This window comes from Rutilus rutilus, assembly GCF_951802725.1.
Source record: "Rutilus rutilus genome assembly, chromosome: 5".
NCBI classification, from domain to species: Eukaryota; Metazoa; Chordata; class Actinopteri; order Cypriniformes; family Leuciscidae; genus Rutilus; species Rutilus rutilus.
In genome coordinates, this window is record NC_140213.1 from 8,742,107 (window position 1) to 8,766,513 (window position 24,407).

Here is a 24,407-nt window from a genome sequence, read left to right on the forward strand (position 1 = left end):
ACGTATTATTTTTTGGCCGATACTGATTCTGATTTTAACAAACAACTATTGGCCGATTCAGATACTGATATTTGTCATTTGCTTTCTTTTTTATACTTTTGTTATTAAAATAGTGTTTTTGATCATGTTTTAAATTAGAAAAGTTCAAAAACGCATGCATTAACAGGTATACTAGCAGGTTGATTGCTGCATCATCAAATAATTTCTATCGAACATAGTTTAGATCCATTTAATATTCAAAAGGCCAACATAAATATGTAAATACAACAGAACAAAGATGCATATGAAATAAACAGTGCCTTTCAGGTCCTTCAGAGAGTTAGGGGGGTATGAGCATATATATATATATATATAAATACACACACACACACACACAAACACACCTACTAATACAGCGAATTTCACATGCAATTGATTGACATAAACTATGCTTAATTTCAGTTTAACAACATTAAAGAGGACTTGCTGAACTGTGCTCAACTAAACCGTCCTCTTCTCTAACAGCACAACTGGCATTTTAAACATAGTCTGTTCTTCGTCTGTGAAATAAATGCATGTCCCTGAATGAGCGTGGTTTTATAGTGTATTTAATTCAACTGCTCAGGTCATCTTAATGGTATGACCCATTTCAGGGGTAGCCAAAATTACGATCTAAAATTAGTCAAAGCTAAAAATGTATCTTCATATTTCTTAAATGTAACATATATATATATATATATAATTTATTTAATATATATAATATAATTTTTTTCACTTGTTGTTTGATTAACATTAAAACACAAACATTAGCACAGCAGGAATATTAGGCTGCTTTCACTTTAAGAGCTGCATGGATCCAATATACTGGTACACGTGTTTTATTTCTTATCTGTTTATGTTCATTTAAAACATAACTGCCATTTTAATATAATTTTGTGTGAATTAGAAGAGTGAAAGATAACTTAATTTAGTATTTGGGCGCTGTCTAAAACGTCTAAAAAAAATGTACATTTTATAACTTAATGGCAATGCTAGCAAAACATATTTTTGTTAGCTGGGTTAACTGTAAAGTGTCATACATATATCATGACTCGATGTTTTATCATACCATATCCAATTTGCTAAATCATTCTTTAACCACATTGGCAAAAAAGGCAAGTTATTTCAGACACAGAGCAATTAAATAAATTCATGATTATGAACCTTTGTGAACATGAGTCATGTACATTAAGTGTAGAGTATTCAAGTAATCAGTTAATTGAAAACATAAGAAAACAGCATGGGCCACACTGAGTGTCTGGTATTTTACATTTATAACACGCAACATAACCAAAGATCTGGATGACACTGGTCACGGGTCAGTGTAAAAGAGGAACAAATCATTGGCTTAGCAAAAACACTCAGGCCTCAGACTGATTAGTGGATCCAGATGGTGGTAGGGAGAATGCATTCTTGAAAGGATATTACTAATAATGAGCATTGCTAGAGGGAGTTTGTGAGCCATTCAAAACCTTTAATGTTTCAAAGATGCTCTTTTCTAACTCTGGCTTTCCTGCTCCTGTAGTGACTGTACACACCAGGGGAGCTGTGCCTCTAACACACTCCAGACCACTACAAACACTCACATCATACCTCCGACATGACTTTAACATGAGACCCCTGTGTTGAGGCAGCTACATACTAAGGAAACACAAGAGCTCACGGCGAGACATCTACACAGCTCATCAAAAATGTTTTAAAGAGACTAAATGATTGTACACACAGTTGCCTGTCCTGCTGAAAAGACCAGCATGCCACAACAAGCCTACTAAACGTGCTTAACTATAGCAACATTGCCTTGGTCAATTAGGATGACAGAAGTATTTCTTGTGAACCACATGACTAAACTAGTACACCAGTACAGACAAGTAATTACCAGCCTTGATCAGTGTGGAAATTCATGAATGGTAGCCAACAAGTCAATGCTGAAGTCAAGCTGGTCATGGTGTTCTTTACTTACCATTGTAAATGTTTGGCTGCATCCATAATCGCATACTTCCCTACTATATAGTAGCTGAAAAACAGTATGCAACAAAAGTAGTATGTCCGAATTCACAGTACTCATCAAAGAGTAAGTAAAAAGTACCCAGATGACCTACTTCTTTCAGGCAAGATTCTGAAGTGTGCATTTGATGACGCTAGTAGGTCACGTGGTAAGGGCAACAAGGCAAATGTAATACGTCCAGATTACAGTCATACTACACACACACTTTTGTGGCTGTGAAGTAATTACTTATTCAAAATAAGAACCTACTCAAGAGAGTGCGCGATTTCGGACACAGTCTTTGATTTCCATAGAGCCGCGCCTGAGCACTAAACAGACCATGAAATTGTAATCTAATCGCTGTACCAATGAAGTAGTTGTTTCTATGAATCATTGCTCTGCCATTCCTTTTGCAGTGTTCAGCGTTTAGAACCCCTCAAAGGTACACCACAAAACCTAACCTGAACCCTATTACCTCACCCCACTTCCTGCTTCATGGACTGGGAATAGGTTGCACGTTATCTGTTCTGTGTTAACCAGAGGCAAGTAGGACCAGGGTGGTGTTAATGAGAGAAGGGGAAAGGAGACTGATTAAGAGACAGACCCCAATGGGAGGCTTGAGGAAGGACGATGCTGAGCTATTAAGTTCTATTAATCCTGTTAGCTGGGCCTCTGTAGTTGCTCTGCTATAATGCATGGCACATGGAGAAACCACAAAACTTAATATGCTTATACTGGAAATGAAGATCCATATCTGACTATTACTGTAAGTTAAACCAAGTATCATAATGAGTCATGTCAAATTACGGCAAGGAAATGTAGAAATGTAGGTTGTCCTGTGCTGTCATGTTACTGGGTAAATGCTCTGTTTTCTATCTCAAGTGCAGGTTGGATTCAACCCAGAGGTGCTGCTAACTCGTGTATCGGCTTTCTCTTCCCACTCAGCCCACTAGAGTGCTGCGATGGTACAAGATGTAATCATCAGTCCTGACAATTTACACAATGCATAGGGCATATGGAAACCTAAGCATATCAATGAAAACTGCCCCACTGCAGTGGTCAGTCAATTTTTGACAGTACCTCAGGCTTAAAAACTTGGGCAACTGTTGACTGGGAATTGTCATGACAGTTTCACAATTGAGAGTTACGTAACCAGTTCTTGGACAGACATGATGGTCAAGCAGCAAGCCCAGTTTTAAGACAATACACTTCATTTAGATCTCAAACCCCCATCAACAGTTGAATAATACAACTTAAAGCCCAAGAGGGTCCTTCTTCAGATGAGGCAATGTTTTTTTGTGTTGGCAAGAAGCAGAATGTTAAAAGTAGAATGAGGGACCTCTCCATAAACCACTGTGGCATGACTGGATGGATATCCACTGGATGGATAATGTTTCATTTGTCAAACAAAAAAATATCGGAGATCTTTGGTAACTGTTTTCATAATGTGGGGTAAAGAGACTGAACCAGGAAGCCAAGGAAAAATGCTGAGGGAGTCACTCCATACTCTAGAGTCTGACAGGATGGGTTTCAATGCCATGCTCACAAAAAATGTATCACAACATGTGAAAGTTGTGTTACAAGCTACCAGGCTGATATGAAGGCTTATGTGAAAAAAAATTAAAAAAATCACTAAGCCAATGTTTAAGGTCTAAATTGGCATTTTCTGGCCAGAAGAAGCTGACAAATTAGCATATACCAGACTTTAAGACAACAAAAAAAACTATTTATCACCTTCCCCCTGTGGAATCCACTACATCCAAAAAAAAAAAAAATTGACACCCTCAAGTTTCTTTTTAGAGGGCCTTTAGCTTGTAGCTGTCCTACAGTACAATTTTAATTATTCAACCATAAGAAATGTAAAAAAATAAAAAAACGTAGATTTTTATCCAGTTTATATCCTTATCACTAACATGATCAAGCTATACCAACAAAACATAACTTTTTTAAATATTTCAGTATTTATTCTGTGGCTCAGTTAGAAGGCATTTACAAAGGTTGTCCTTTGGCTGCAAAAAAATTATATGACAATGAGTTTAGGTCAATGTAAATTTGACCACACTACTCCCTAATGAAGCCATGTTTGTTCTTTGCCTCTGATGGCCCTGGCCAAAGATCTCCCAGACTGACCCTTCCTTAATGACAGAGTTTCAACACAATCAGTAGACCCACACCAATCAGATCTTTATCTTCTTCGATGGACAACAATTTGTGTGAGTGGATGTTTGAACAGCTGAGATGTGAGTGTATTTTGGCACAAACACTAGGTCAAATTTACCATCCATTCCTCATTTCACGGAACAACTCTTAAAAAAAAAAAAAAATGAAAATCTTTAATTCAAAAAGCATTGAAATAACATGTCGATTTAGAAGAACAATGATTGTAATAAAGTTTGCTTCATTGTGGATGTCTCAAATGACCCATTAAACTGTGTGGTTTTGAGACCAGAAACCATAACCACACACTGTGTGCCAGGAAGACCACACGCCATCTACACTACACCGATGTCGTGGTTGGCACATTAGTGCTGTGGAAACTAAACAGTCATTGGTCTGTGAATATTCTATTAAAGGCAAAAAGGGACTGCTTCACTAATTAAAACAAAGACCATGAGGTGCAGGGCCTGGAAAGCACTGAATCATGGGGGATATGATGGTTTTATACCTTCCATGACTCACCATTGTTTTCTATTGCGTAATCAAAAACAGCACACGGTGACGATGACTTTGCCAACTAGGACATGTTCCTGGATCAACATCTGTTGTTGGTCCTGGAACAATATTCTTGTCAAACAAACACAGCCATAACCCTAACAATTAATTACTCCAGTCTTAAGGCGGTCGCACACTGGACGAGAAGCGCAGCGCAGCGCCGCGTCTAGGACAACTCACAGCTATCGCACAATGGACACACACATTCTATTGTCAGTGTGTGTGGTCAACAATATTATGTTTAAGGACATTATAAATACCATCGTTGCTATCATCAGTTAACTGAACATTTTACCTCAGGGCGTACGATAATTGAGAATCTCAAGAGAAAATCCAGTAACATCAGCAATCTTCCTCCACGCTGATTTCAGTATTTTGTCTTTAAAGATTCTCAGATTTATGGCATATAATTCAGGGTACTGCCCTACTTCATTGAGTTTTTAGTCGTCCTTTTAGTTATCTCTACACTACCCCATGCTATTGAAATAACTCTAATGTGTGTTGTGACCTGTGCCTCCAATCGGTGAAGGCACACAACAGTGAATGTAATCACGACAGGCAAACATATATACTTTTGCACTCAGGTTAGTGTATGGGGAAAAAAAGGCACAACAGAGCAAAATGAAAGATTAGAAAGGGCTACATTTATTAGGTCTATACATTTTTCCTACGTATGTTTAGACTTTATTCAAGCTGTAAAATTATGAATTTAAAACTAAATGTATCAGTATGTACTACATATATGAGGAATTGGGACAAATACAAAGTGATTTAATAGAAAGCTGTTAGTGGAACACTCTGTGGTGTGGCAAGATTTTGAATAGCGCCCTGAGTCCAAGCTGGGTGCCACTGACAGACGCTGACTGGCACCGCCGTTGTGTGTACACTAACAGAAAACAACGTGTTAAAATTTTAAAGATGTGACGTGACATGGACTAGCTGGACTAACATAAAAGTTTGTTTATATAATATATGTGTGTGTGTACATTATATATATAGGTTTTTTATTGAAAACAACATTGGCATATACTGTAGTGTTCAATTTCAAACTAACATTCTCACTTGGAGCAAATAATCTCTCACACAATGTAACACTGTCCATCAATAAAAGGGTGAAAGAAATACTGACGAGGTCCTTATATTGACGAGGGGGCGGAGAATTCGCATCAGCTGTGTGTGTGCTTGGCCATCAAGTGGTATTTCAGACTGGACGTGCTGCGATGATAGCTCAGTTCACAATGACAAAACACACAGATCAATAAATAAACTTTTTTAAAATTAAACTTTCCATTCAGAATCTTATTGGCATCCATTTCGGCGTCTCGTGCTCATCATTCATCCACTCGAAACGTAACGTTAAAGGGGGTCGCACACTGGACGAGAAGCGAAGCGCAGCGCCTCGTATTTAAAATTCGAACACATTATTCTCTATGAGTGTACACACACCGGCGGCGCCATTCTGCGTTTTTATTGCTGGCCATAAACTGAGAAAGTACGCGTCCGATGTGCGATAGGCCTACAAGTTGTCCTAGACGCGGCTTCTCGTCCACTCTTTGGCCGGCTCGCAAACCCAAACAAGTGTGTGCGGCGTGCCTGTTGTTTTGTTTCCGGTCTAGCTAGATCCGGTGGTGTTGTAGTTTTACTAACGTTACTAGTTGTTGCAAAAGCATGTGAAAAAAAAACGACAAAGTTTGCTAGGCGTTAATCGCGCGCTAAAAAAATTGACGCCGTTAAAATGGGTTTGCGTTAACGCCGTTAATACCGCGTTTAACTGACAGCCCTAATATATTATATATATATATATATATATATATATATATATATATATATTTATGTTAGATGCGATTAATCGCGATTAACTGATTTGACAGCACTACCTTAAACATAACAATATTGTTGACCACAAGCTGACAATAGAATGGGCGCGTCCGGTGTGTGATACCTGTGAGTTGTCCTAGAGGCGGCGCTGCGCTTTTCGTCCGTTGTGCGACCATTTTGAGAAGCATTAGCAAACCAAACACAGCTGCTTTTCACATAACATATGTAATTACTTATGCATTGTGATACAGCCTGGTTCGTTGGTCCATTATGTCGTATTGCTTTCTCACTACAAGCAAGCTGCTCAAGATTTTGTTTTCACGATCAGGCGATCTCAGACCGATTTCCTTGGTGCGGATTCAAGTGCGATTGCTAAGTTTATATATGCCTAAACTAATGGAACTAACGAAGAAAATATGCCAGTGTGAAAATGCCCAAACACACCGTATCTGGTTAGGACACAATGTGACTGTTAAGTTCCTTTGTACTCTGCCTAAAATCGTTTATTTCATTTTTCATTTCATTTTATTTATATAGCACAAATAAACACAACAGAAGCTGACCACTGTGCTTTACAAGGTAAAAGTCCAGGAAACATGAAAAAAGGAGCAAAATAAACCATAACACATAATGTAATAAAACCATCATTGAGATTTAGTGAAATGCCCGGTCAAAAAGATAAAACTTTAGCTTAAATTTAAACTCATGTAAAGAGGACAGGGATCTCAATGATATTTTAAGAATGTTCACAACATTTTAAGAATGTTGTTCCAGGACCAACGGGGATGTTGATCCAGTATCATGTGGCACATGGTAAATTCACCATGACCCTACCGTGAACCCTCCCACCCCCAGCACCCTGTGTCGGACCCCTACCTGTCAGCACGCTGCAGGTGATGGCCTCAGTGTGTTGGGCCAGGAGTTCAGCTTTTGCAATGGCAGCCAATGACAAGTAGCTGGACATGTTTCTACTCAGCTCTTGGTTCCCTTGCTGCAAGAACCGCACCGCCACAGGGACCGCTAACACCATCACTGGAGGCCTGTTGTAATTCTGGAAGAAAAAAAATCGACTCAAATTTAGACCAGCATCTCAGGTCACAGATTAATTGTATACGGTTTACAAGTTAAGACCTATACAACCTATTTTAAAGAACTTTCCACACCGCAGACTGAATTGAAAAGCTCAATTAGAAGTTTCATTTAATTATGTAAAAATCAATATATCAGCATGTGTTAATTCCAAATAGCGTATAGCAAGATCAATCAATAAAGACTTCAATAGATTCAGAGAATTATCACATAAGGGTTAGCTGGCTGCTTAGTTAATTAAATAAATAAGAGATACTATATAAGGTATCTCTTTAATAATAAGAGATTCTAATAATTTAATAATGAGAGATACTATATAAGGCATGAAAGGCAGCAGGAAACATTTCAAAAGATCAAACTGAAGCCTGCCACAGAAAGTAGGTTATGTTAAATGTTCTGCTGCCCCCTAGAGAAGATGATGTGAACATGGTCAGGTTGAAACAGATGAAACATCAGATGGATAAGTGATTCATCGAATGAAATGGGAAGTTATTTTATTATGAAGGATTAAGTTTTACACTACCACACCACAATTTGATATATTTGGTCAAAATAAAATAATAAGATTCATTATGTTTAAATCTCACTAGTTTGAATGCCATAATTAGTTAATTATTTAATTTATCTAGTATCATAATTTAGCATCTAGTTACTGCATGCTATGAATATGAATTTAATTTGTTCTGGAGCAAATGAAGAGATTGTTTTTCCTTTACTGTAAAAAAGATGGCCATTCGTCTTCTTGCCTGAAGGGAAAAGGTCCTTAAATATCGGAAATAAAACTTTAAAAAGCATGACATAGGGCAAATAACTTCCAAAGAACCCAAGCTAATTATAAAACACCCACTTGAATATGTGACTGCTGCTCAGATCAAAGAGCCTTTCCACAAATAGTTCTGAAGAAATCAGGCATAAGACCGTTCAAGCTGCAGTTCTCTAATGAATACTGATCTCTACCACTACCCAGAATGCATCACTCTAGCTCAGCCTCTCTCTAAGCCCTTCTCTAAGATTCATATGCAGCTCATTATGTAAGTGAATGCATGCGTGTGCGTGTGTGTGTGTGTGTGCGTGTGTGTGAAAGAGACAAATACAAAAACAAGTTGTGAGAGAGAGAGAGAGAGAGAGAGAGAGAGAGAGAGGATGTGAGAATGAGACAGTGAAGCAAATATTAAGGAGCAGCTAATTAATTAGCAGGCTAATTGCTGTTGTCAGGCGTGTCAGTTCCATTTTAAGACATGCCACTTGACACATGCAGAATGTTATTATTGCTTCATAACTGACAAAGCTGGTTTAAATATGGACCCTTTCACATTTCCAGGGTTCTCGGAAGCAGAAGTTGTCATAGTTGGGTAAACGTTTATGGTGGTGAATGAGTTTTCATTTGCTCCAATAGCAAAAGAAAAAAAATACAGCATTTCCACAACTTTCCAAAAAAGAGAGAATGATGATGAATTTATTATCACTCCTTCGGCAGCTGAATTAGAAACACCCTAGTGGCACTAGCTCTTTTTAATTCAATACCAAGGTAATATAAGACAAAGTATTGTGTAAAAAGGTTGATTATTATTATTATTATTATTATTTTTAAATATAATAGATTAGATCGATTCCAGTTATCTAAAAAGATACGGACAAAAACACTTTCTTTGAAAAACTAAAATCTAAATGTTTATTGTACTGATATCCTACTGATATGTAACTTGCATAATAATTTGGAACACAGTGTAGCGGTAACCCCCATAGAAGAGAAAAAATTGGGAATCTGATCTATGAATGACATTGGTCAGATTACAAAATATCAAACAAAGCAGAAAATCTGCAAGCAAATGATATTATAGCTTTTGTCATACTGCATTACAATCAGTTGGGAAAGTCTGAAGTGTGATGGAACTTGAATAGGGATGTGACTGAAGCCAAATTCCGAATTCAGAAAGGCATGGAAAATGAATAATGCTTTCTGAGCGTCATTGAACAATATCTCATCTTGTAAAATGTGTGGTCATTACCGTCATTCCCTATACACAGAGTATGCATGAACGCAAATTCAAAAGTGAAAGTAAAAAGCAAGCCTCTTTTTAAAAGCAATTTAGGTAACACTTTAGTTTAGGGTCCAATTCTCACTATTAATTAGTTGCTTATTAGCATGCATATTACTAGGATATTGACTGTTTATTAGTACTTATAAAGAAGCACATATTAATGCCTTACTATTCATGACCATAATCTACATCCCTTAATTTATATAAATATATTTGATTATTTTTAAATTAAATACAATTTTAGAAATATTAATAAAAACATTTTAAATATATATTAATCCTACCAAATACCTAAACTTAAAGCAACACTAAGTAGAAATCGTGTTTTTGAAAAAAAGCGACCCCTAGAGTCGCTGTGGAATACTTGCACTGTCGTAAATCATGGCCACTTCATGCGCTTTCTCAGATCGGATAGCTATCTGATTTATCAAAACGATTCCATTACACCTGGTCACATAAATGTGTTTTTGCAAAACGGATTTAAATCCGAAGCCCTGGCTGGTAAGATAATTTCATTTCTTTACTTTTAATAACGATGATTGTGTGTAAAGCGTCTGCGACTTACTTTCACTTTGATTTGTTAGTTTGCACGTTGGCTTGATAAATAGATGCTCAGTTGCTCATCTGCGGTGATTGCGTGTTCCAGTAGCGTCGTCATATCTGGCTATTACATTACATATAGCCTATAACACGCTCTCACATGTTTTTTTTATTTTTATTTTTTTAGCATTTTTGGGGGAGTACAATTTACATATGTGGTTTCAACAACCAGATGCATTTACACTTGTCCAGTTTCGTCTGGAATGCGTCTCAGACCTCCTCCCGAAGTGGTTTGAGCGATCAGATTCAAATCCGTCTCGAATGCGTTCCGGAGGGCATTTACACCTGGTCTTTTCACGATCCGATCTGAGAAAACGCATGGAGTGGCCAGGTGTAAACAACCCCCATGACAAAAACATGCACGAAAGCCGAAAACAAACGCTGGTTGGCCTCTCGCGTCCACATTTGAGGAAGTGGTGGGGGAAGTGACGTATGCCGTAAAGCAGTCGAATTTTGTAGTTCTTTTTGTGCTCTGGTTACTACCCGAACCCCGAAGTTACATAGTGCCAGTAAAAGCGATACAGACCGCGTCAGGCTATGGCAGACGTGTCATTCAACCTATTGTAAGTCGATGTACCATCACAAGGGTCTTGGAAATATATTATGAAGGTTGAAAAGTTACATAGTGTTACTTTAACAACTACCTTACTAACTATTAATAAGCAGTAATTAGGAGTTTATTGAGGCAAAAGTTGTAGTTAATAGTTAGTTAATAGTGAGAATTGGACCCTAATCTAAAGTGGGACCATTTCAATACGCCGCCTTATTGATACCGGCTCCATGATGCCCACAAATTATATACAATATAATTACCCAGCTATATAATTGCGAGAGATCGCAAAAGCATTGAAATATATTTTTCCATCACCATGTCCCTTTAAGGTCTCCGTAGAATCTGTTATCTCCTTATCTTTTTCCTTTTTCAATTCGGAATTCGGCTTCAGGCACATCCCCAAAATTTTGAACATAGAAACTCGAAAATCCACAACTCTGATTTGTCGATATATGCGGATGTGTGATTGAAAGCTTAGAATCGAACACACGGAATGTGCAAATTATCATAGGCAGCAAAGGATACATCTATGCAGCCTTCAAAAATTTATCAGACGAAGGTATCTCAGGAGACAAGATGTGATCAAAGGATTTGGATGTTGCCTTCTTACCTTTTTCAGCTTTCTGACTCAGCCATGGTGGCATCCAGCGAGAGTAAATACTTCACTTTAAAGGTCCCATATTGAACACCTTTCTGGAGTTTTATTTTAGGTTTCGATGTCCTTAAGAATATATATTTGCGGTATAAGTACCAAAAACCATCTCAATATATTTTTACAGCTCTTTTCTCAGGAGCTCTGCTAAGAACAGGTCAATGTTGGCCTGTCTAATTAATATTCATGAGCCTCTTCTCTGATTGGCCTGTTGTTTTCTGAGTGACGCACGGCCAGGACAACCACAGGTAACTAGGGTAAACTCAGACTTTTGAAATAACGTTACCCAGGCAAGTACTGAGTGAACTCAATCTCACCATATTTAACTCAATAAAAACAACAGACACCAACAAATGTATTTTGTCTTGTTTCCAACAGATATTCTATCAAAGCTTGTGGCAACCATAGACTGTACAAAACAACATGTCAGCATCAACTTAGCAACATGTTAGTGTTGCATATCCGTTTACAAACTATGATTTCAGGTTATGCTGGCTCCATAATGTAACATAAAATGTGTTAGAAGTTTATTTACGGGTTGCGAATTTGAGGTCGGACCCAAAAATGTAGGAACTGCAGCATCTTTGAGGAGTAGCTTCTTTGAAAAACCGGCATTGAACTGTCCCTGATTGACGAAGCAGTCACTTGTGAAATGTGCAGAACAGACGGTTAAGGTCGAACTAAATTGCTGTGGTATTTCCGAATAAATAAACATTAGCCACTGGTCTTTTATATTAATATTATTCGGAAGCCTGTGCAATGATGTAGTTTCCTGACATCCATTGAGTGAACACCTTTTTCTCGACATGTTTCCGTGTTGTTGTTGCTCAGCAATGGCATGGACGTGATGTTATCTGGGGGTTGGGCAAAAGGATGTAGGGACGGTGGGCAGTGCTCGGGGTGGTGACTGAGTAGTTCTGATGTCACATTTTTACGGAAGTCACAACGGCTTGTGAAAAGGCACAGCTACTTTACGCAGGCTGTGTGCATTTGTCTGTAGATTGACTGTTTTGAAACTCACATGGTAGTTACATATACGGTGGCCATGAAGAAAACACATGCAAATAGAAAAACACCCGCAAATCAAGAAAACATCTTCATCAGTTTTACAACACAAGTGTGCTCCAAATACTCACAACACAACCAAATACAGGAACGCACTGCAAATAGAACAGAACACAACGCAAATGTTTCCAGGGGACCCCAATAAGTGACGAACCCGGCTGGGACATCCTTACTGCTCATTAGCATCCCCAAAGCCCGTCTACGGAAAGCCTGTTCACTCCAACGCCCTATTAAGTCCTATTGGTTGTAGTTCCAATCAGAGTTCCACTGGGGGCGCTCGCCATGAGTGCAAAATGAATGGGAGTCAATGGGGCTAGACGGCTAAATTTGTCTCCCTCACCCGATTGCCGTTGAGAAATCTCAGATTTGATTGTAGGTTTTGCAAGTTCAACATGGGTTATAGATCGAAAGTTGAATGAACGAGTACTTATTTCTTTTCGATTTCTTACAGGTTGAGTTGTTGTTGCCCATAACACGCTAGCATTCTGCTAATGACGTCAGCATTCTGACGTCATTGACATTTTGAAAGACTTTTTGAAGCAAATAAGTGACTCTAAAAAATCTAACACCAAGCAATGTGTAATTTCTTTGCATCCCCTTTCGAAAACAACATTCAAATTACTAGACAAAAAATTATATCCTAAGAAAAGTGGATTTTGAGCGGTATAGCTCCATAGACCTCCATTCATTCTGCACTCGTCATGTGAGCGCCCTCATATGGAACAAGAGTGGAACTGCAACCGGAAGTTTATTGAGTGGCAGTTCTCCCCTCATTAGACGTTCTCTGGCATCCCTGTGCCCTACTCCCTTCGAAGGGCAGAGCACTTGAAGTGGGGACTTTTGATTTATGGCCATTATGTAGCCGTTTGGAACCACTTGATGAAGGAAGCAACGAAAGACAATTTAATTTCCTCATTATTTTCACCTGGGATGTTTCCATGACAACACAGCATGGTGTCCATCAGCTGTATAGCTGTTTTTACGACAGAAATGACTTATTATTGTTGTTAACATAACTGCTGCAAATAAATATACATTTTATACAAAAAAAGTTATTATATATCTGTGTGTGAGTGTCTCAACTTTAAAACTTGCCGTCTCATCTTTGGACCCTGCATTACCTTTTTTCCTATGAAACTTATTTAAACATAACATGTATGTGTTATGTGTAACTAATGTATAGATAAAATTCTTACCCTCATGTTCTTTTTTCTGGGTTTTTAAAAAAAATTTTTTTTTAGCTCATTGTTAACTCTTCTTTTCTCATTTGTATTCTGATGACATTGAACATATTGTAAGCTATACAAAGTTATATGTCATAAACATGTCATCTCTGTATGTTTTGCAAAAAAAATATATATGAAAAAGTAGACTTTGAGCAGTAAGCACGTCCCAGTCAGGTTCGTCACTTATTGGGGTCCCCTGGAAACATTTTCGTTGTGTTCTGTGCTATTTGCAGCGCGTTTCTGTATTTGGTTGTGTTGTAAAACTGATGAAGATGTTTTCTTAATTTGCTGGTGTTTTTCTATTTGCATGCGTTTTCTTCAGTTGCAGCGCGTTGAGCTCTCTCGGCCACCGTATACATAGCCCCTAGACCTCTGTTATCATGAAAAAAGCCAGGAAATATGGGACCTTTAATAATATATATTATATATAAAATAATAAATATTCACTTTTAAGCAAATAAAATGCGCCATTGAGTCAAGTTTCTACATTACATGATAATGAGTCTGTTTAGTAAAGTACAGGTTTGTAAAACACTGTACATTAACCTCCCTATCAATAATTTGCAAGCAAATGCAATGACATCACACATTTTTATGTTTGGGCTAATGTTACCAATTAAGTTATGAAAATGTTATTTCTAAATGTTTTCTGAACATTCAATACATGCTGATGTTTTGAATGTTTTAAAACCTTTTTTTCTTTTCTTGGTTAAGCAAAAGGTAAGGGAACATTCCTTTTTATTATTTTGCAAACATTATGAGAATTTTACTTTTGAATGTTCTCTGAACATTCTGAAACAAGTAGTAACATTTAAAAATGTTACATGAACATCCAACTAAAACGTTTCAGAAAAAGATGTTCCGTGATTAATATATAGACAATGTTCTTGTGCTAACGTTTTTAGAACATTATTAAAGACCAGATAACTTTGAACAACCACACTATTAATGTTACTGGAAGAATGTTTACTATTGCTGAGAAGAATATGCTGTTATGTTTATAAATGTACAGAAATCATTAGTGTGCTTTAGCACTTCAGCGTTACTCTCACCTGCAAGATGCAGCTGGTGATGTCTGAGGCAATCTTGGCATGAGGTGTGTCTTCATCTTTACCCTGCGGCTGGAGGTTATGTTCAAGACATGACTCCCATAAGGACACAAGAGCTGCTCCATGCCTCTCAATCGAGCCTGTCTCCCTGATCGCTGTAGTGATGCGTGTAATGCAGATCTCTACCACTGCCTGGTCATTGTCATTGGTCAGGTAGTCCTGCAACAAATCACATAACTGAATGAAAGAGTGTGCATTTAAGGCTCTGTTACATCCAAAAAAGAGTTCAAAGACTTGTAGAATCAAGATAAAATTGCCTGGTTGCTATAGCAAATATGCTTTTATCTCACGTTTGCTTTTGTTAACACTATCAGTTAGGTTTAGTTAGGGTAGGGTTTAGTGTGTAGATGGTACGTCATTTTCAAATGCGAAGGAGCATTTGAAAGCATTTGAAGGAGCAAGTGCTATGATACACAATAGGATCAAAGTTCTTACATTATCAAATAAAAAGTTTCCTCCATTTCTGAAGTATTTGATTTATTTCAGAATCCAGTGAATAGGTCTTCTTGACACGTCTGGTCTTTGTTTTGCTTGAGTTGGATTTTGAGTTAGTTTTGTAATGTTCTCAGTATAGTTTTCTTTGTTCATGCTCTTTTGTTGCCATGGTTTTTGATTTGCCATTATGTGTCACACCTGTGTCTTGTTAATCATCTCATTTAGTCCTTAAGCACTATTCACACGGTAATTGTTTCTCAAAGGGACGTAAGGTATTTTCAACATTTATAGGGGCTAGTCAGTGATTTTATTGCCGTCCGAATCCAGAATGTCAGTGTTTTTCTCCCACCGTGTAAAAATCCTCGGCCAAATTATCTATTGTTTTTAGACAAACACTAAGGCTGTGTGGTCATTTAATTGCCATCCAAATCCACATCTCTCTCTACAATAACTGTTGCGCTTCAGGTTATTTGCATGCATTTTAAAGGTGTACACTTTTATTACTGAAATGCTGGAACAGCTTATGTTTACCTCATGTAATTAAGAGTCTACATTAACTTATTTCCAATAATTTCAACATATATTAAAAATTATATTAATTTTGAGATAAAATGCAGGGCAGATATAATAATCTATCTTACTATTTTTAAACAGGAGATTTAAATAAATCAAATAATAATAATAATAATAACAATAATAATAATAAGACATTATTTTATTATTACTGTCATGATTCCACCTCAGCACCAGGCCCTTCAGCTCTCACACGAATTCTAACCAGTCGCACCTGTCATCACTTGATTACCTCTCCTACAAATACTCACCAGCCACACTCACCTGTTGTCCAGTCTTGTCAATCTCCACATGAGAACGCTCATGCCTGACTCCTACTTACCTGCTTGATCACCTTCTTCCTGCTGCACACTTCCCTGGACCGAAGTTCCCCATCTGTGTGCTCCATCATAACCTGCTGCAAAAGAGAGAAAGATCCGTGAGCTAAGTCTGACTGTCTGCAACCTGTCTCACTTACCTGACTGTTTGCTGTTCATTCAATCCTCTACCTGTTTAATAAAGTTCCTGCACAACAATATATGTGTTCCTTCTCCTGTTTATCTGTGACAGAAGATCAGACCATAATTGAAAGACTACAGTATTCCCTTCAGTTTGAGATGCAACCACAACGCAGAAAATTATCTCCGTTCATACCTTCCAAAGACTCCATCTCCGTGAATTCCATCACCATCGAAAGCTTGGATGTATCCACCACGGTTTGTTTTCCAGGAGGAGTATGGGGAGTTCCAGGATGTTTTCAGCAAGTAGCTGGCCACTAAACTTCCAACTCATCGCAATCGAGCTGGTACCTAAAGCAACCATGGCCAAAGGAAAAATCTATCCTCTGTTGATCCCGGAGCAAAAGGCCATGGATGAATACATCAAATAAGCCCTGGAACAAGGATTATTTCAACCATCTACCTCTTCTGCCGCTTTGAGCTGCTTCTTTTACGTGGCCAAAAAGGATGGAGGCTTGCGGCCATGCATTGACTACAGGGATCTCAATGATCAAATCATCAAGTACCACTATACTCTTCCCATGGTCCCATCAACCCCGGAACAACTGAGAGGTGCCTGCATCTTTTCCAAGCTGGACATGCACAGCGCCAATAATCTTATCCAAATTAGGAAAGATGATGGATGGCCTTCTTAACACCGTCAGGCCACTATGAGTACCGAATTATGCCGTACAGGCTGGCTAACTCACCGTCTGTGTTCCAGGCTTTCATGGAGAAGTTTTTCCGAGACATGCTCCAGCAATTCATTATCATCTACATCAATGATATTCTAATGTACTCTCGGAATCTGGCTGAACACCGCAGACACGTTGTGCAGGTCCTTTAACGACTCAGGGAGTACCATCTTTACCTGAAATTGGAAAAGTGCGAATTCCTTCATCCCTCCATCCAATTCCTTGGTTACATCATTGATGGATCAAACGTTCAGATGGACCAGGGGAAAGTCACTGCCGTTAAGGACTAGCCACAACCCACCACCATTGAGGAATTTCAATGCTTCCTAGGATTTGCCCATATCTATCGAAAGCTTGTCGCCAATTTTAGTCAAATCGCTGCACTATTAACCACACTTCTCCGAAACCGGCCCAAGTCTCTATACTGGAATCCAGCGGCCACCAGCGCCTTCCAACAGCTGAAGAATGCCTTTTGTACCGCTCCCATCCTTAAACATCCTGATCCTGACTTCCCCTTTCGCTACAGCCACCTGAGGGCTGCATGTATGTACCATCAACTTTACGTGTTACCCTCATGGACTCTCTCCGGGATCAGGGCATCCAGGTTCCTAGCAAAATCTCTCGCTCTGACCCAGAACACATAACGATTGGTCAGAGGCTGTTCCACATGCGCTGTTTCCAGAACCCCGAGACACCTTCCAGAAGGCAAGCTGCAACAATTGCCAATTCCCAATAGACACTGGTCTCATCTTGGCATCGACTTCGTCACTGACTTCCTTCTTCTGACACCAACACCTGCATCCTGGTTGTAGTTGACCGTTTCTTTAAGGCCTGTAAGCTCATCCCATTTAAAGGTTTACCATCCTCTCTGGAGACTGCAGAGGCATTATTTCACCATGTGTTTCGTAAATATGGACTGCCAGAAGACATCGTGTCGGTTAGTTGGTCACAGTTTACTTCATGTGTGTGGAAAGCCTTCTTCCATCTGCTTGGTGTGTCGGTAAGCTTGTCTTCAGTATATCACCCTCAAACAAATGGCCAAACGGAGCGCATGATCCAGGAAATCGGATATTACCTACGGTCATACTGCCACAACCACCAACACAGCTGAAACCGTTTCCTATCATGGGCCAAATATCCACAGAACTCCCTTCGTCAGACCACCACCGGGCTTACTCCCTTCCAGTGCATACTCGGCTATCAACTGCCCGTTTCCCTGGTCAGGTGAGCCATCAGACATTCCAGCTGTGAACTACTGGTTCCAGGAGAGCGAGAGGGTGTGGGATTCAGCTTACATCTACCTTCAAAGGGCAGCACGGACACATGCGTAAGAGCCAGGGCAATGCAAGAAGAGCAGCGACACCCATGTACCATCCAGGGCAGAAGGTCCGGCTCTCTACCAGGGACATCTGTCTCTGGCTGCCTTCCCGCAAGCTGTCCCCGATTCATTGGACCATTCACCAGATAATCAATCACGTCACGTTTCGTTTAAACCTACCTTCTGAATATAAGATTGCTCCTACCTTCCATGTGTCACTGCTTAAACCTCACATGCATCTCTTCTCCCTTCCTACACAGGGCCTGGTGCTGATGAAATACCTCCTCCTCCCATAGAAGCAGACGACAACCACATTTACACCGTCCACTCCATTCAGGAATCCCACATGGGTCCCACATGATGATATACTGGATCCTACTCTTTCACCAAATTGGACACAGCCAATCCAGAACACCCAGCACGTCGGGCGGGGCAGGGGCCGTCCTCGCCGCCATGCCTGGTTATCAGGAGCTGCCCGTGGAGGGGGGGGTTCTGTCATGGATTCCACCAACATGTCCTCAGCACCAAGTCCTTCAGCTCCAATCACCCAAATTCTAACCAGTCGCACAAGTCACCACTTGATTACCTCCTCTACACATACTCACCAGCCACACTCCCTCACTCCTGTCTAGTCGATCTCCACTTGAGAACACTTATGCCTGACTCCTACTTACCTTCTTGCTCACCTTCTACCTGCTACATGCTTCCCTGGACCGAAGTTCCCCAACTCATCCGTGTGCTTCATCATCAACCTGCAAAAGAGAGAAAGATCCATGAGTTAAGTGTGACTATCTGCAACCCGTCTCCAAATTACTCCTGATTGTCTGCTGTTCATTCGATCTTCTACCCATTTAATAAAGTTCCTGCTCAACGATACCCGTGTTCCTTCTCCTGTTTATCTGTGACAATTATTAAATGAAATATGAATTTATTCTTATAATTTCAAGCATATGACATTTTATTTACAGCAGACAATCATGTGACTGAGCAGGTGATCAGACCGTTTCCAGGTTCATAGGATCACAAAACTCACTCCTTTTTGCAACCCCTCGCTGACACTTCTATTATGTAATATTTAAAACATTATGGTTTGATTGACATTCATGCACTGACTATTAAGCTACAGTTTGTATACTAATTGTGTGAAATACAGTATTTGCATGCAAACAGCATCATATTTAGAGATCTGAAAACATGAGATATCATTAAGCAAGAAAGTTTGGATCTTTGTGGTGTGGCATGTTTGGAATGATAATGTTGTGCACGTGACTGTGGAAAGGAGGACAGTGTAGGCCCTGGAGAGAGAAATACAAGAGAAGAGAGAATGAGACGAAGAGAGAACGAGAGAAGGCTACCCCTGAGACGCTGGATGAGCCCAAATCTGTTTACAAAAGCCAGCCAGAACACAGAAGCCCAATAAGGCAAGAAGAACTGGCTTTAGCGCACTTAGTGACACTAGCATTCCTTTAGAAGTCATTTTACTTTTTACTCATTTTAATAAAATAAAAAAACACTGAGGAAATGAGGGGTCACCTTATTCAAATTATTCAGATATGCAGTGCTGACAGGGTCAGTGATCAACTAAAACATGCCATATGCTCTCTAACTTCACTTTAACAGCATAACATCAACCAGGCCTGTAAACGGCTAAGGACAAAAACAAAGGAAAACAGTTTTTTCCCTCAGTCAATATGACAATACAATAATAATAAATAGTAGTAGTAATAGTATCATCATCATCATCATCATCATTTAAATACTATTGAAGTGTAAAACAATTAATAAAATAAATAAAAAATGAGTATTTAATAATAATACTACTTTATTTTTCAGAAGAAGAGTAAAATTACAAACGCTTGTCGAGTGTTCATTTTGGATAATTTAAATTAACCGTAATGTACACTTGTGTAAGTGTATAGTACATCATGGTAGAATTTGCTGTTTTATCTTTGACCAGATTGAATCATTACAGTAAGTAAATTTTTTGCATTACAGTCAAATGAATTTTCAGAGGTGAATGTACTTTCATTGTTATTTTCACAATAACAACAAAACAACAAATTAATTTATTTTAGTTTAACTAAATATTTCTTGAATTACCTTTTTAATAATTTAATTCCAGGCTTTCATCTTGTGCGCAAAATTAACAGATGGTTTATTACGGAGCCCCTAAACTGACCTTTGCAAAAAAACATTTTTTTTTACAGACTTTCAGATAGACTATACAGTGCAGATGAGAAACTTTTTTCCATGCACACGAGAAACGTGTGCACAGGAAATGTAATGTGTGCTCATGAGTTATAATTTCCTGTTTATATATACTATATAACCTATTTCCCTTGTGCGCCACAGCCAATTTACTGAAGTAAACGACAGTTGTGCATGAATTAAAAAAAAAAAATTCTTCAAAATTTGCCTTTCGTTAGGGCAGTATATCTCTATCACAGCCTTATGTCCGCTTTAACGCATCCTCTGTGATGGCCGAGAAACTGCGCCGTGAAACAGGCTGATGGCGCAATACGGCTGTGTGCATTATCCTATTTGCCAAGTTCAATGGTCCATAAAAAAAGACTCAATTTAAAATTATGGTGCTTCTAATTAAGTGATAAAAAGCAGTTGCAAATGTTGTACAAAACACACATAGCCTACTCATCTTTGCACCAATAAAATTACACTTTAAAAAATTGTTTTACTACCAAATTAAATGTAATATCTAATTCAAGTTACAGTGGAATGTTTTCCCTCGCTATCTCGCGATTTTGGGGCACGCGATTTCCCTAACCTAATGCATGATGGGATACGCTTAGCCTCGAATGCCGCTCCGATGTGGTATTTAAGATAGTGTACGTTTAGTGTGTATTCAGGGCACTACGCTTTGGAATTGTTTAAACACGGGACAGTCTTGCGCACTTACTTCCTGTCGCGTGCACACGCTCTCAAGTGGCCAAGACCGCAAGTGTGGGTATTGGAAAGGCACTATGAGTGTGTGTATCATGAATGCAATCTGGACTACTACATTCGCCATGACGTCATTATCATGTGACCTACCAGCGTCAGCTGCATCGCTTTACTGCCATTCATAAATCCTCTCTTATGGCCTCATGGGATAGTAAAGTGTACATCGCAGCACACTTCAGAATCTCGCAGGAAGAAATAGCTCATCCGATACTTTTGCCAACTCTTTTATGAGTACTGTGAATTTAGACATATTTCTATAAATGTATAAAACTGATCAGAGATCAGGTAAAACCCAATGTTCATTGGTTCTCAGTGACTCCTCATGAATCATGATTTGACAGAGATCATCGCCCCCAGTGGTGAACCATTGAAATTTCGAAGTGTTTCGAAACGTTTCAAAACAGTTAAGACGTAATGAAGCCTCGTTTACTGAAATCACCTGACTCAGGCAGTTTGATAGATGAGTCTCTTTTCCCTCAAGAGACTAGGGAAGCACAAGACAGGATCACATGATGGGATAAGGGAATCAAATGACAAACAAGAACCATGACTACGAAAACTACAAAATAAAAGACATGAAAACAAATGTGAACCAAAACAAAACATGATTGACTCACACAGTAATAGTTTCTTATGAGCATGCAATGGTTTCTCGTGTGCTCGCGGAAGTCTGTATATATATATATATATATTTATTTTTTTTGTGTGTTTTTTTTTGTTGCAAAGGTCCAATTGGAGTTTAAGTGGCTTTGGAGGATTTTTTTTATTTTTAATGTCTTCTAAAAGAATGGCTTTTCCCTCCTCTGTCCTATTTGGTTTATGTTTCTTATTTTCAGTACTGTTTTTCCAACCAATTTCTATATGTGATTGTTTCCATATATATAATTTTCTGGAAAACTATGTGAGTGGCAGAGCAGGAACCTGTAACAATATAATGTAAACTTTGGAAAACAAAACAGACAATTATCACATAAAAACAATTATGAACAAACTAAAATAATTCAAATGTTTGGTACAAAAAAAAAATGATATGACCCTTTTAAACATCTAAGAAGGCTATTTGCTATTTGAGGTCAGTGTACTCACTGGAGAGCAGGATATGACTTTGATTTCCTCCAGGGCTTGCGACAGACAGTCTTCAATCTCGCTGTCATCCAGAGAGAAGAGGTCTCCTGCACGGGACAGGTCTCTCTGTCCCAACACTAGACGGAACAGCTGGTGCATTCTAGGACAGGCTCAAGCTTGGGCAAGCTGCCCCTGCTGCCCTGTGTTACCACGATGACTTGACATGCTCTTGGAAGTGTCAGGGGAAGCGCCTAGTGCATATGCATCAGAGCAACACCAACAACCTGAGACAGAGAATGGACACAAAGGGAAAGTTGGAGAGAGGAAAAATGATAGAAGGAGAGAAGTCAACTACGAGGAAGATAAATTAAGGGGGGAAAAGGAGACAAGAAGGAAAAGAGGGAGTGAGAGACAACACAAGAAAAAGACACCATTGCATTTAAACTCACATCGACATACGGCTGGCTCCCAGCACAACACAGATTCCAACACAAAAATAAAATCAAAAAGTTATCTAGTGAATACCATCTGGCCAAGTGGGAATGTAAACGACATTGGGGGGAAAACTAGAGTCAAATATGGAAGGGTATTTGATGCCCAAGGAGACCTTTGTTCAGATTTGGGGATAAATAGTACCATATTATGGTTTTAGCTGGTAATTTTAGCTAACAATGACTGTCTATTATCGTTGATGAATTTCAAGCTTTACTGCTTTGTAACATTCAATTAATTTTACTTTCTTTTATACTAAAAGTCAAGTATACAGGATAATGGCAAATCCATCCGGTGGTTTCTCGGTCGTAGTACAACATATGACATGGAAAATATACAATAGTGCAATAGTAAACAACTATAAAATTGTCTTGGTATAATCTGGTAGTGTGTAGGTGTCTATGTGTATCAGTATGCTATGTTACCCAAGTCATTTTCAAAAGTCAAGCTAGTTATAATTATCATGAAGCCGGTGCATCACATTCAGTCTCTTGTACATTACATTACTGTTTTGGTTGATGATGGCTCATGTCGTGAGCATGAGTAATAATTAGCTGGCTGCAGTTCACTTAATGGCCACCAGTGTCATTAATAACAAGGGTTTCTGAATTCTCCATATGGCCCCTTGAAGGCCACCTTGAAATTTCTCCTTTTGCTTTCCACAGGGAAAAACAGCATATTACAGAATAGACAAGACATCAAGGTAAATAAATAAAGTCAGGATTTTAATATTCTTTATTTGTTTAAGATATTTTGCGTGAGTAAAAAAAAAAGGCTTATGCCTCAGTCTAAAGTGAACCTGTGTGGAATTCCAGGCTGTCAAGCTTCCTGTTAGTGATTTTTTTTTCTTTTCTTTTTTTTCAGAAAACAATTCTGCCAATGTTGCCTTCGGAATTCATGTGGAGTGAAGCTAAACCTCTGTTAATCTGTGATGTGTTAAACCTACCTGCAGGACTCCATCATTCATTAAAGAGTGTAAAATGTCACACTTTAAGTCAAACTCTTGAACATGCAGACAAAAATCACTGCAAGAAATACTAAGTTTGATCATGTCTGAGGAAGAGCCTTTGAATAGTGAAGTAGTTTGATAGGTCATTATAATCAGCCAGATAATCTCAGTTATACTGCAAGTTATTCCGAGTACCATAATATAACCCTGCTGAAAAATCCAGCATAAGGTATGTTTTGTACGCTGGTCCCCAGCATAGGATGCTGGTTGCTGGTTTAACAAGCAGAATCACTGAAGACAAGAGGGACCACACAGCCTTAGATTAAATCAACTGCAAATACAATCAATTCAATATCTCACCAGAGGATGATTAAACAACTCCAAAAACAGCATTACCATATTCACTTATTACAAACCAGTTTGGCTTTATTTCTTTCATATCATGTACAAATGTTGTTGAAGCCCTTAAGTTGGGCACTTGGCCATTGACTTTGGTTGAATTAATTCTCTTTCAGCAATTGTTGAAAGTGCATGCTATCACTACTGCACACTACTGTGTGAAACAATCTGTATTGTAA

At 38.7% G+C, this 24,407-nt stretch overlaps 1 protein-coding gene across 2 annotated transcripts in view; it reads right to left on the reverse strand.

Annotated features, from left to right (window-relative positions):
• The window catches only part of veph1 (ventricular zone expressed PH domain-containing 1), a 145,021-nt gene that overhangs the window by 90,477 nt on the left and 30,137 nt on the right, over positions 1-24,407 (reverse strand). Inside the window, exons 2-4 of one of the 2 annotated variants that reach the window (XR_014627454.1) lie at positions 22,410-22,672; positions 14,812-15,027; positions 7,409-7,583 (exon numbers count right to left, since the gene is read on the reverse strand). Coding sequence is in view for 1 of the 2 variants with exons in the window: in XM_084409462.1 (XP_084265588.1) it covers positions 7,409-7,583; positions 14,812-15,027; positions 22,410-22,547 (529 nt within the window). In the remaining variant the exon portion in view is untranslated. Of the gene's footprint in view, positions 1-7,408; positions 7,584-14,811; positions 15,028-22,409; positions 22,740-24,407 lie in introns of both variants that reach the window. The other variant, XM_084409462.1, reaches the window with a different exon arrangement.